The 12,427-nt window shown below is 46.3% G+C and overlaps 1 protein-coding gene across 1 annotated transcript; it reads right to left on the bottom strand.

Annotated features, from left to right (window-relative positions):
* Positions 1–2,093: 2,093 nt before the first annotated feature.
* On the bottom strand, positions 2,094–7,784 carry LOC147823168 (uncharacterized). The gene is made up of 7 exons (XM_087193866.1): positions 6,750–7,784; positions 5,848–6,053; positions 4,722–4,805; positions 3,729–3,922; positions 3,220–3,491; positions 2,644–2,825; positions 2,094–2,336 (listed from the first exon to the last, which is right to left on the bottom strand). The coding sequence occupies exons 1-7, from the start codon at positions 6,957–6,959 to the stop codon at positions 2,321–2,323; spliced, it is 1,164 nt and encodes a 387-aa protein (XP_087049992.1). The 5' UTR covers positions 6,960–7,784; the 3' UTR covers positions 2,094–2,320.
* Between the last annotated feature and the right edge of the window lie 4,643 nt (positions 7,785–12,427).

Below are 12,427 nucleotides of genomic sequence, written 5' to 3' on the forward strand. Positions count from 1 at the left end.
AGGGGCAGCTGCTAGCACTGGACAATCTTAATTTCCAGTGAGGAACCCCACAGGAAGGACATGGCTTGGATGGAATCCCATGCCATGGACATTCCCTATCCCAGTTACCACTCTGGTGGGATTTGAAGCATGACCCTGGAGGGGCACCTCAAGTCTGAGATACCTTTGATCTTTTATTAGTTACCTTGGCAGCCAACTCTGCAGGTTTTCTACCAGCAGAGGCCAGCATCTTCAGCTAAGAAATGCGCTGCTATCAGGCATGTTCATCCTTGTTAGTGTAAACTTTAATAGTTGCTATTGTGATGTTTGAGGACCAGACTCCAGTTTCTGTCATTTTTTCTGAATATCTGGGGGAGAGCGAGTAATAAAATGCATCTTTCAAACAAGTTGGCCTTCTGGACCTTCTGGATCTAGGGCTATAGAACACCTGAGGGTGGCAGCTAAGTGGGCCATGAATTGGGCAGCATTTTGATCCTTTGTCTGGGTGGTTTCTTTAAGTCTATCATAATTAACTTCCCTCTGTGCGGCCTTTCAGAGTCCCTCAACTAAGCAAGTAACCATATACTTACAGGTTTTGTGACCCAGGGATTGTCCTTCCTCATCTAGTGATATACGGTGCCTCATTTCTTTTGCCTTCCTCCAAACAGAGGACATGCAGTGAGGCAGCAAATGTTGCTGGCACATACAGGAGAGAGTGACAAGGAAGCTGCTCCCTCCCCAATGGGCCACCAGTTCTTTCTTTATTTGTTTCTTGTATTTTTGTAAGAACTCCTGAGAGAGACCGGTTTGTAAGCCATTGTTTAGTATTTCATTTGACCTTATCATGGCTTTTACATAGAAATGTTCTGTTGTACTTGTTTTAAATTAGATACAAGTTGTATCTAAAATGATCCAAATGAATCATTTCTTCTTATTCATGAAAATGTGCATACAAGTATTGGCATATTGCCTGTTTTAATTTTCACTGGTTAACTTTTACCATTTATCTGTCATGTGAACCTCCTTCAGATTGTACTTTCTCCCATGCCCATTTTAACTTACTTTGTACCAATTTAGGAGTGATAATTTTTACTGTAAGACATTTAAGTTGGTGACCTTGTTATATATAGAAAAGGCTGAGAGTTCATCTCCCAGAGTTGCTGGCTGGCTGGGCCGGAGGCCAGAGGCCAGAAACACATCCAGAGTGCCCTGGGCCTGCACAGGTCTGGTGGGAGTGCAGGCACAGGGGATGGTAGAGGACCCTAAAGCCCCAGCTGGCAGAGTCTGAGGACCCGGGGACTCAAGGGAACAGGGAGGGGCAAGTCAGGGGAGCCAAGCTGGCTGAAGACCCTTAGAGGGACCCTCGAGGAACCCAGAGGCCCAGCATGCTGGGAAGGAGAGGAAATGCTCTGGGCAGGGTGTCCTCTCGTCAGGGTGTGCAGACCTCAGAATCCTCCACTGCTCCTTACATGGCCTCCTGTGCAGCCAGGTGAACCTCACAGATGAGCGTGCACAGCCTGTGGGAAATTAGTCCTGGGAAATTCCTAGGACTGTGGACAGAGTATGGATACATTTGTGGAGGATCCTTATAAAAGAGAAGGTATTCGACATTAGTCAAAACCGAATTAATTGTAGCAATTGCAGCAGAAATGAAATTTAGAAATCATTATGGACTCACAGGCACTTGAGGAATGAGGTGTTCCATGCACTCCTTACCCAGCTTCACCCAGTGCTGGCCATTTGCAAAAATAATAGGGTGATATTAAAAGCAGGAAATGGACTTCTTCACCAGCAGTATATGACAGGCCTGAATTCTTGTCATCCACTCTTGCATTAGGTAACTGGGATTTTTCATGTTAGCAATTCAAGTAGGTTCAGGTGCTATAGCATTGTGGTTTTAAATTGTATTTCTTTAATGGCTAATTATGGTGAATATCATCTCTTTTTTCTAAGGGTTTCACAGGATCACTAAGTTGCCAGACGGCACTGGGACTTGTGATTCTCCTGCCTCAGTCTCTCTCCAGAGTTATCCGATGACAGGCCTGCTCCACTATACTTAGGCCCAACACATTTTTATTTGCCTATTTCGTAAACTGCCTTTCATTTCTTTTGGCTCTTTTCAAATAAGATTTTTTTATTTTGAGTTTGGGGGAACTTTATAAAATACATTCAAGACATTTCTAGCTTCGCAGACAAGTTCTGCACATATTTTGTCTAGTTTATGGCACTGGTTCACCTGTAGCTCCAATGGAGAGGAGCAGCTGCCTGGAGAAGTCTTGCCAGGTCTCCATCAGGCCCTGGATGACACTGATTCGCAGCCCAGAGAGAGAGGCACAGCTCCTCAGCATTTGGCGCTCCTGGGGGAGAAGCACTCGGTGAGAGGCACTGGAGCTCTAGCCAGCCCCCTGGATGAGGCCTCTGGCCTGGCCACAGAGACCCTCACGGAGCCCCGAGAGGGGTCACTTGGGAAGCAAGGGATAAGAGAGCCCAGGATGGCAGCTACAGCCAAGGAAAAGGTGCCAGGAGGGAGGACTGGGGCAGGAGAGTCCAGGCCACGCGGCCCTAGGGAGGAGGGGCCTGAGGCCTATGCAGGGATCGGAGCTCAGAGGACACTTGAGAGCACATAAAGGTGAAGAGAGGTCCCAGGCCCCTCCTGAAACTGACCTGAGGGCCCCTGGAGACCCCGTGCTCCACCACCTGGGTGCGGCTGAGGCTTCCATGATGTAGTGCCTGAGGACGGTGCTGATGACACACTGGGCCACACTTGGGAGGTGAATGACAGTGGAGCAGACGGTGGCAGCCCGCTGCTCCTTGGCCTTTTTGCCCCGCTGCAACCAGGTGGAATCCTGGAAAGGGGAGAGCGCCATGGTTTTAAACAGCTCCTGGGGAGAGATAGTGTCACTGGGCCTGCCACAGACCACAGGGCCCCAAGCAAGGACAGAGACCACTGATCAGTCTGGAGCTCAGAAAGTCAGGACTGTGGCTCACGCCTCGTGGGGAATTCGGGGTTCTGTCTCCCTGCCACAAGGACATCTTACATAAGAGTGACCCTATGGTGTGCAAGGATGGAGCTGGGATATGAACAGGACGTGGGCTCAGCAGGTCTTGATGGCAGATGCCTGGAAGGAGTCCACACTTGCCTTTCCTTCTGCGCCCAGCCACTTACCATGTCCCTCAGCGTGACCCAGTCTGCCACCAGATCAGGAGGGCCCCCATCATGTGAGGCTTCCCTGCACTCACCCTGGTTTTCATGGTCATAGGTGAAGGCCAGGATGGCACCACTGGTAGAAGTGGCCCTGCTCTGGCTGGCTCCAGCTCCAGAGTCTCAGTTCCAGTCTGCTTCTTCTTTGGAATAACCCGAGGTGGCTTTCTAGGTGCACCTGGCCATGGAGCTGGCACTGCAGCCAACTCTTGCCCCAGAATGGGTGGTGGATCTACCGCTGGCTTAGAGGCTGCTGCCGGAGCTGCCTCTCCCTCTCCAGTTGGACCTGGGACTGGTGCTGCCGCCTGGGCTGTAGGAAAAAAAAGGTGCCAAACATTGTTGCCTTGCTCTTAACCTTTCCCTGCCTTCCGGAAAATCTTCCAACCCTGATTCCACAACAGGACATCTGCTCAGACTGTGGTCCACCACCTGAGGGGCCCAAGGCTCATGTTTGGGCCTTGCCCAACCCAGCCAAGAGCCTCCTCCTGGTGGGTCCAGCACCAACCCTCCTCGTGTGCTTTGATGGACACATCCCAGGCCTCCTCACCCCCAGGCTTGGCCTTCATGGTCTGTGTGTCTTCCAGCTGGGCCAGTAGAAGGTGCGCACGGTGCTCCAGATCTGAGCCAGGCAGGTGCAGCTGCACGTACTCCACCAGCTGCTTGAGGCACGCGAACTCCGGAGGCTCCTGGAACTGGTCTGGATACTTTTCCAGCCATGTGCCCAAGATGGTAGAGATGGCACTGAGGACAGGTGGGTGGGCAGTGTCAGGGACCTGACCTCCCCTTCTCAATGGCATCCCAAGGCACACCTGTGGGGCCTGGGCTACTGTGCTCCCCAGTTCACTGAGTGAACAGCCCCACTCAGCCTGAGCCCCTCAGACTGTCCATCCAGAGTTTGGCCAAGAAACCCGGCAGAGACTGCAGAGAGACTCCACTGGAGGGAGCCCTAGATCAACTCCCCTTCTTCAGAGAAGCCCACACTCTGCTGTGTGGAACTGGTAACACACCTGCCCCTGCTCACTGGAAGGTGAACTCTTCAATGGTTGTTGCTCCCACCCATGACCCTGGTGACACCTCAACCTGTGGCCTGGGCTGCCAGGCTGCTTCCACGTCTGAGACACCTATGGGTCTTGTCTTCCCAGCCACGCTTCCGCTGAGGGGTGCAGCCACCCCTTACTGTCATCAAGTCGCCTGGAAACTACCAGCAGAGTAGCAAGGCCACATAGGAGCATGCTGCTCCCCAAACAGCCAGTGTCCCAGTGAGGGTGGGGGTGGACCCACAGGGCTGGCATGGGCTCTGGTGGAGCGAGTGCTCACAGTGCTTGGCTCAAATCCCGGGGCCCCTCCTGTTCCCTGGTGGAGGACCCCACCCACAGCTCATATTTCCTCCTCCTGCAAGGGAAGCCCCAGACCTCAGCCCTCCAGCAGGAAACACAAATACAGGAGCTGGTATTTGCCCCCTCCCTGTCTCAGCTCCCCAGTTCCGCAGTCCGGACACAGGGACACAGGAACCTTCCCTCTTGAGCCAAATCCCACTCACCTTTTCAGCTGATCCAGAGGCCCGCCATTTTCGCTGGAGTAGTGGAGGCTTTGGCTGTGTGTAGAGGCCATGAGGGAATCACATCTGTAACCAGCAGGATGAAATGATACTTTAGCTGTGAGAGTTTTTCCTTAGGGACAAGTGGCTTCTCCAAACTTCCTCAAGCTGAGGACTTAACTGCCACCCCCTCTTCTCCTAAGCCCAGACCACAGGAGACAATATGCAGAGCTGCCCCAGGAAGTCAGGCCCCACTTCATTTCCAGAAGGAAGGGGGGGAGTGGAATGTGTCTGGGAGCCATGGAGCAAGCCTGGAGAGGTGCCTTCTTTTCTGGTGTGCCCCCTCCCCTGTGCCTTACTGTGAAAGACCCTGCACACACGGACACTGAGAGATGGTGCTCTGAGGCAAAGCAGCACCTCCGTCCCCTTGGAGTGAGATTTAAAGAAAGCTTTTCTCTTACCCCGCCCCCACCCCAAATGGCTTCCTTTGGTTTTCCAGGGGTGAGCAAACAAACCCGAGCAGATGGATATGGGAGGCTGGTAACACACCTACCCTACCTTCTCATGACTTCTTGTGTCACTGGCTACCCTGACATAAAAATAAAGCCTAAGAGAAAAGGTATTTTCCTGCCCTTTTTCCCTGAATTGGGTTAAGTACCCAGAAATGTGCCTGTATACAATTAGTGCTTCATATCTGTGTGTGCCATGGATGAACCCAACCATCACCTTCGCAAATATCTCCATGGGTCTCAGGCCCCTCAGTCCATCCCCAGGGCTCCTGCTCTGCCTGTATCTAAGAGAAGAGTATCCCAGGTGGAATCCAGAGCCTCTTTCACAGATGGGGAAACTTTCTCTGAGGCCTCAAGTGAGGAGCCAGGCTGAGAGCTTCTCCATGTCGATGAAAGGTGAATGTCACACTCAAGTGGACCACAGTGCTGGGTAACCAAGTACACGATCAAGCACAGGACAGGCATTTGCAGGCTCAACTCCCTTGCTCCTGACCACACCCTGCAGGTCCTCCTATTAGCCTTACAATTGTCACACAGCAAACTGGGTCACCAAGTGGTGCAAAGCATTCCCAAAACCCAGCCAGATGGAGCTCCCCTGACCTACAAGGGGGTGCACAAACCTTTTCAACAGCAGATCCAGCACCTGCTGTGTGGTCCCAAATACTTGGCAGTTTTTCAAAAACTCGTGCGGGAACGAAGAGTTCCCTTGAAGCAAGGATCGCACAAGATGGTTGACCATGGACTCCCTTACCTCCATCTTCAAAAACTCTAAACAAGCTTGAGTATCCAGAGTCAGGCTTGACTCCTTTTCATCCTGGAGTGGGACCTTCGAGGGAGGTTAACATGGAAACAGTGGTTTTATGAATCACCTGTTTGTTTCTGGGACCAATATTCAACACAACTTAAGAGGAGCAGAGGGCCAGGGTTTTAGCTCAATACTTCCGGCCCCTGCCTCAAAAGTGCAAGGTCCTGAGTTCGATCCCAGGTACAAAAAAAAAAAAGAGAGAGATGAGGAGAAGCTTATTTGGGCTCATGGTTTTAGAGAGTTTAGTTCATAGTTGGCTGGCTCCAAGGCAGAAACAGGATGATCCAAGGGCATGGCAGAGGAAAGCTGTTCGGCCCATGCAGCCAGAAAGCAGAGGAGGAGAAAGGATCCTGGGACAAAATGTACCCTCCAGGGTCACACCCACAATGACCTACCTCCCCAGTCAGGCCCCAATTCCCAACAATATATTCAGCTATGGAGTTATCAGTGACTCCAGTGATCTGGAGATGAGTAAGTAAGCCACCCACATGATCCCATCACCTTCCAAAAGCCCCACCTCTGGATACATGAAACATTTGGGGTCATTTTCAATTTAAGTCACAACCTTAGAAAACTATCAAGTGACTCTGCCATATATGATAACGTGAGAGCAGTACAGATTTTTTGTTGACACTCGATCATGTGCTTGGGCACACACTCTCACACAGCCAGGGAAGGTCTGGACCCATACAGGAGGGATCAGAGCAGTGTGCTCACCTTTGCTGACCTGCCCTCGGCTCCTGTGTTCCCCATTTTGACTCCTCTGAGAAAATGGCCACAGGCGTCCTGTGAGACTCGGGCCGAGTTTCTCCAGGTGCGACTGACTCCTCTCCTGAGAGATCTCCGGAGGCCTGAGCCTTGGGAAGTCGGGAGACAGCAAGAAAACATCCTCACGTGTCCTGTGTCTCCAGACAAGTGAGCAGGCATCAGTTAGTGGTGCTATGTGTTGCTTGGCAACAGGGTTCTGAGCAAACTGTCATCATAATGAAGTGAGGTCATCTACTGGGATCTCTTCAACTGAACTTTTCCTCGCACTGGACGTAAAATAGCCCCTGGGCTGCTGATTGCCCCCAACTCATACTCAGTACACAACCTGACAGAGTGACACAAAAACACTTGGCCCAATGTCCCTGGGCAGGCCAGGGCTTAGCTGGCACCCCAGGAAACTGATGAACCCTGCCACTCTTACTTTGGGTTAGGTTTAGACATTAGGGTTTAGGGTTAGAAGTCAGGTTTAACTTTTGTTGTGAGGGTCAGAGTTTGTTTTAGTGATTAGATTCTGGGTTAGGATTTAGGGTTCACGGTTAGGGTTTAGGGTTAGGGTTCGGTGTTAGACAAGAGTTATGATTTAGGGGTAGGGGTAGGTATAGGGGGTTAGGTCCTGGTGTAGAGCTTATGTTTTACAATTAAGGTTAGGTTTTGGATTAGTATTAGATTTCTGGGTTAGGGTTTGATTGTGAAGGCTACAGAAAGTTTTAGTGGTAGGCCTTTGGTTAGGATAGATTTAGGGTTAGAAGTTAAGAGTTATATGTTGGCAGTTTTTGTTAGATTACTTTTAAAGATTAGAGTTAGGGATTAGGATTACCTTTATAACTAGCTATATTTATAACAAAATTAGAGGTTTCATTAAATTTGGGAACATTCAAGATTTTTGGCTTTCAATAATTCTTTATAATATCTAAAATTTTAATCACCCCTGCAAAACCATAGAAATACCTAAAATCACTCATAGGCTTGCTGCCAGTTTTCTGTTTTCACAGTTTCTTTCCTCTGTCACCCATTGGTTGTTCAGGAGGGTGTTGTTCAATTTCCATGTGTTTGTGGGTGTTTTGCGGTTTCTTATGTTATTGATCTCCAATTGTATTGCACTATGGTCTGATAATATACAGGGGATAACTTCGATTCTTTTACATTTACTTAGACATGTCCTATGAGCTAGCACGTGATCTATTTTGGAGAATGACCCGTGTGCAGCTGAAAAGAATGTGTATTCTGATTTTGTGGGGTGGAACACTCTGTAAACATCTATTAAGTCCACCTGTTCAATAGCTTCGTTTGTTCTAGAATTTCATTGTTAATTTTTTTCCTAGTTGATCTGTCTGTGACAGAGGGGTGTTGAGGTCCCCCACTACAATTGTATCAGTGCTTATTTGGTTTTTCATGTCCATTAATATTTGTTTTGTATAGTTGGGGGCATTTGTATTTGGTTAGGATTGTCATCTCTTCCTCTTAGACTGATCCTTTCACAAGGATGTAGTGACCATCTTTGTCTCTCAATTAGTTTTGGTTTGAAATCTACTTCGTCTGCAAATAAGATTGCTATGCCTGCTTTTTTCTGGGTTTCTGTTGCATGGAGAACTGTTTTCCATCCTTTTACTTTCAGTCTATGGATTTCCTTTTGAGTTAAGTGTGTTTTTTGTATACAGCATATTGCTGGGTTTTCATTCTTAATCCATTCTGCCAGTCTATTTCTTTTGATTGGTGAATTGAGGCCATTAACATTGATGGTTATAATTGACAGATATTGACTCATCCTTGTCATGAAGTTTTACCGTTGTTGGCTCTTTTGTTATTTTCCCCCCTTTCGCTTTAGTGCCTTACCTTGCTTGGTGCCTTCTCTCTGCTGGACCTCATGGAGTTGTGACCTTCATTGTCTTTTTTAGGATATTGCTTAAAATTGTTTGGAGTGCTGGTTTGGTGTTCATGAAATTTCTCAGGTGTTGTCATGGAAGTATCTAATTTCCCCATCGATTTTGAAAGATAATTTTGCCAGATACAACAGTCTAGGTTGGAAGTTTTTTCTTTTAGGGCTTGAAATACTTCACTCCAGGCTCTGCTTGATTTGAGGGTTTGTGTTGAGAAGTCTGCTGTGATTCTGATGGGCTTTCCTTTGTAGGTGATTTGTTTCTTTTCTCTAACTGCCCGTAGAATTTTGTTCTTCTGTTGGGTTTCTGGGATCTTGACTATTATATGTCTAGGTGTAGATTTTTTTTTTTGGTCATGGCTGGATGGAGTTCTATATGCCTCACTTATCTGTACGTCCAACTCTCTACCTCTGTCTGGGAAGTTATTTACTATTATTTCTGCGAACAGTTTTTTTATGTCTGTTGTACTTTCTCCTGTTTTTTCAAGGACTCCTATGAGTCTTATGTTATTCTTCTTTGCATCATCTAGCAGCTGTTGGATTGATTTCTCATGGTCCCTTACTATCTTTCAGAAATCTCTGTTTTCATGGTCCTTAACTGCAAACCTGTCTTCTTTATCTGATATTCTGTCTTCAGATTCTCTTAGTCTGCTCTGCATGCTTTCAATGGAGTTTTTAATCTCCTGAATATCTGTTTGAATCTGTTTCATGGATTCCAAGTTTCTTTCTTATGTTGAGCGATCATGTTTTCCATTTCTTTCTTATGCTGGGCCTTCATGGCTTCCAGCATGTTTCTGATCTCATCTATTTTCTTATCTGTTTCTGCTCTAGAGCTTCTAAATCATGTCTTTCACTCTGCTCACCCTGTCCATATTTATCTGGGAGATTATATCTGTTTTGAAATTTTCTAGAGCCTCATGCATCTGCTTTGTTACTTCCTGTGCTATCAGTTCATGGAGTCCAAGTGGTTGCTTATCAGAGCTTTCCACCTCATTTCCCCCAGAATTTCCTTTTTGTGGTGTGGAAGCCTGCATTTGTGCCTTGCTTAAGTGTCTTCTCATTTTTGTTTTTGCTACTGTCCTTGATTTAATTCCTGGGTTGATATTTCAAGATTGCTTCATGTAGGTATCTTTGTTGCTTGTGTTTAAAACCCTTGTGGAATGATTGCTTTTCAGAGGTGTCTTCTAGATCTGGCTTGTGTTTGGGTTTTGAGACTCTAATGACTCTGAAGCTATTATACTTTTCTTATAAAAGGAAGGAAAACTAATTAGATCAATCACAACATGTTAGCCCAAATGATATAGTCAGCAATACCATAGCATCAAGCACAGCTTAGAAAATGACACTTTGTGGTGGTTATTAATCTATCACTTTTAACTATGTGAGTTAAATTAAAACCAAGGACCAACCCAATGTAAGTTTATAATGAATAAACTCTTCAATATAGCATCTTTCCCCTTTGGGGTGGGGAGCTAAAAGGGGTTGGGGAGGGAGGGACAGGTAGAAAGAACAGGTAAGATTAGCGGTGAGGCCAGAAGACACAGAAAGATCACACAAACTCTAAGAAGTTGTTAAAGGCAAGAGAAAATGGCAGGATGAAAGAACAAAGATGTGAATAGAATCACCTAAAGCAACAGGGAGGCTAGATACCAAATTTACTTTCCTTTAAACCTAATGATAATCAAGAGAAGGAAAAAGAGAAGAAAAGAACAGTAAGGGAGAAATCTGAATTCAGTGCAGAAAGGAACAAATGGGAAGATGAGGTTCAATGTGGGACAGTGAGAGAATGAGAGAGAGAGAGCGAAGATAAAAGAAAGAAACGTAAAACTGAAGAGTCGAAAAACAGTAAAAATTAAGAATTAAAAATAAGAAAAAAATTTTTTTTCTTTTTTGCAAATAGCAATAGAAATTATGGGCCTCCTTCAGGGTATGTCTCTGCTGTCACAGTAGGCAGCGTAGGAATCCCTGTGCATACACAAGTCAGTGAGTGTCAGCAAGCCAGCAGCAGACCAAGTACAGTGGTCTGATGTGCCTCTGTTGTAGGGGTTCTCTTTACTTTTCTGCTGAGCTTCCGTTTTCTTCCAGAAGCCTCTTTCTGTTTCTAACTTCTGCTCTGTCTTGTGGCGCTCAGGACAAGGGTCTTTATAATCCCCTGTGCTGCTGTAGTGTGGGACCGGGTAGCAGAAAAGCCGGAGGGTAGGCGGGGCACGGGGGGGCGGGGACTGAGTGTTGGCTAAGCGGACCTCACGGCACCGTGGGCGTGGCCCGGGTCGGCCGCAGGAACTTCAAGCTGCTTGTCTCATCTCACGGGGCGGTCCCTGGTCGCTGCAGTTTAGAGAGCGTCGGGTGGGGCTCTCAAAGTACTATTTTTTATACTGAGACTTGCTAAGGAATGAAATAACGTGGACAGAATGCAATCACCTTGTTTCCAAAGTCAAAATGAGCACAAAGCCTAAGCTGTTAAAAACTTGGTACTCTCATACTCATTTTAAACTTTGCGAAATTGGAATTGCGTGTCCGTATCTGTCAAAGCACACGATAACATTTAAAGTTCTGGAAGAAGAAAAGTCAGAGTTAAAATGGATTCATTGTCTATCATTCCACCTGCATTTCTTCACTTTCTGTTCCTTTCTAGTCTCCACCAGTGATACCCTTTTTGATTTTACTTTATCTGTGTTGTGTATTTTAAGATACATGTCAGCCCAGTCAAAGATCAAATTAACATAATACAAATGCAGAGAAAATGCCATAACTCATTTTCTTACAAACAAAATATGAATATGCTATGCTATCACCTGGACTGCCAGATCCTTCCATCAATGTCTTCGTGCTTTCTGTTGACGGAGGTTACATTGTTAAGAGTTTTCTAGCTCTAAACTGATATAAATATAGACATGTTTTGCCCAACCTAAAGTATAGCTCAAATAACCCACAACATTTTATGTGGCTTCTAAAATTCTTAATAACCTCATCATTCTACCAAGAAATAATCTCTTTATGGTTATCCACGTGAGTAGGTTAGCAGAAATTAGCACATGGCAGAATAAGTCAACATTGTCCATTGACTTCCAGGGTTATTTTATCTTCCTTTTCTGTTTTGTGCTTACTTTCAAAAGGCTCATTCAACTGCAAATGGTAGGGCACTAATTCAGATACTTGCTAAAAAGAAAGTGGACTCCATGGAAAAATACAAGATTTAAATAATATATAGATTTAAGTATGGCTAGATCCAGGGTCTCAACGTAATCAACTCTTTTTCTTTTCTTTCTTTTATCTGCCTTAAACCACCACCCCTCTTCTGGTGGTTCCAAGCAGCTTCAATGTTCTAGGCTTGCTGGATGTGTTGGTACACGCCTGTCATCCCAGCACTTGAGAGGCTGAGGCAGGAGAATCATGAGCTCAAGGGCAGCCTGAACCACATAGAAAGTTCAAGGCCAGTGAGGAAGACAGCGAGACGCTGTTTCAAAAAAAAGTTCTAGGCTTATAACATGTTCATGTTGGTAATCTGATGAGAAGAGTCTGTTACTTTTCCATAGTTAACATACACTTTAGAATTAATTCTGATTCATAGGACATTGGTTAAATGCTTACTCAAGAACCCACATCTGTGGCCAGGAGATAAAATATTTTCATTAACCACACATAAGTTACAGGTCTCTTTCTGGAGTCAGAGGACGAGGTTCAAATCTTCTTTGAATTACATGGACCAAAAAAGGAAGATAGAAGTTCCCAAATGCAAATATTGAAAGGA

The sequence above is a fragment of the Heterocephalus glaber genome, unplaced genomic scaffold (assembly GCF_053883595.1).
Source record: "Heterocephalus glaber isolate CG9 unplaced genomic scaffold, H.glaber_assembly_v1.0 deba00001600, whole genome shotgun sequence".
Lineage (NCBI taxonomy): Eukaryota > Metazoa > Chordata > Mammalia > Rodentia > Bathyergidae > Heterocephalus > Heterocephalus glaber.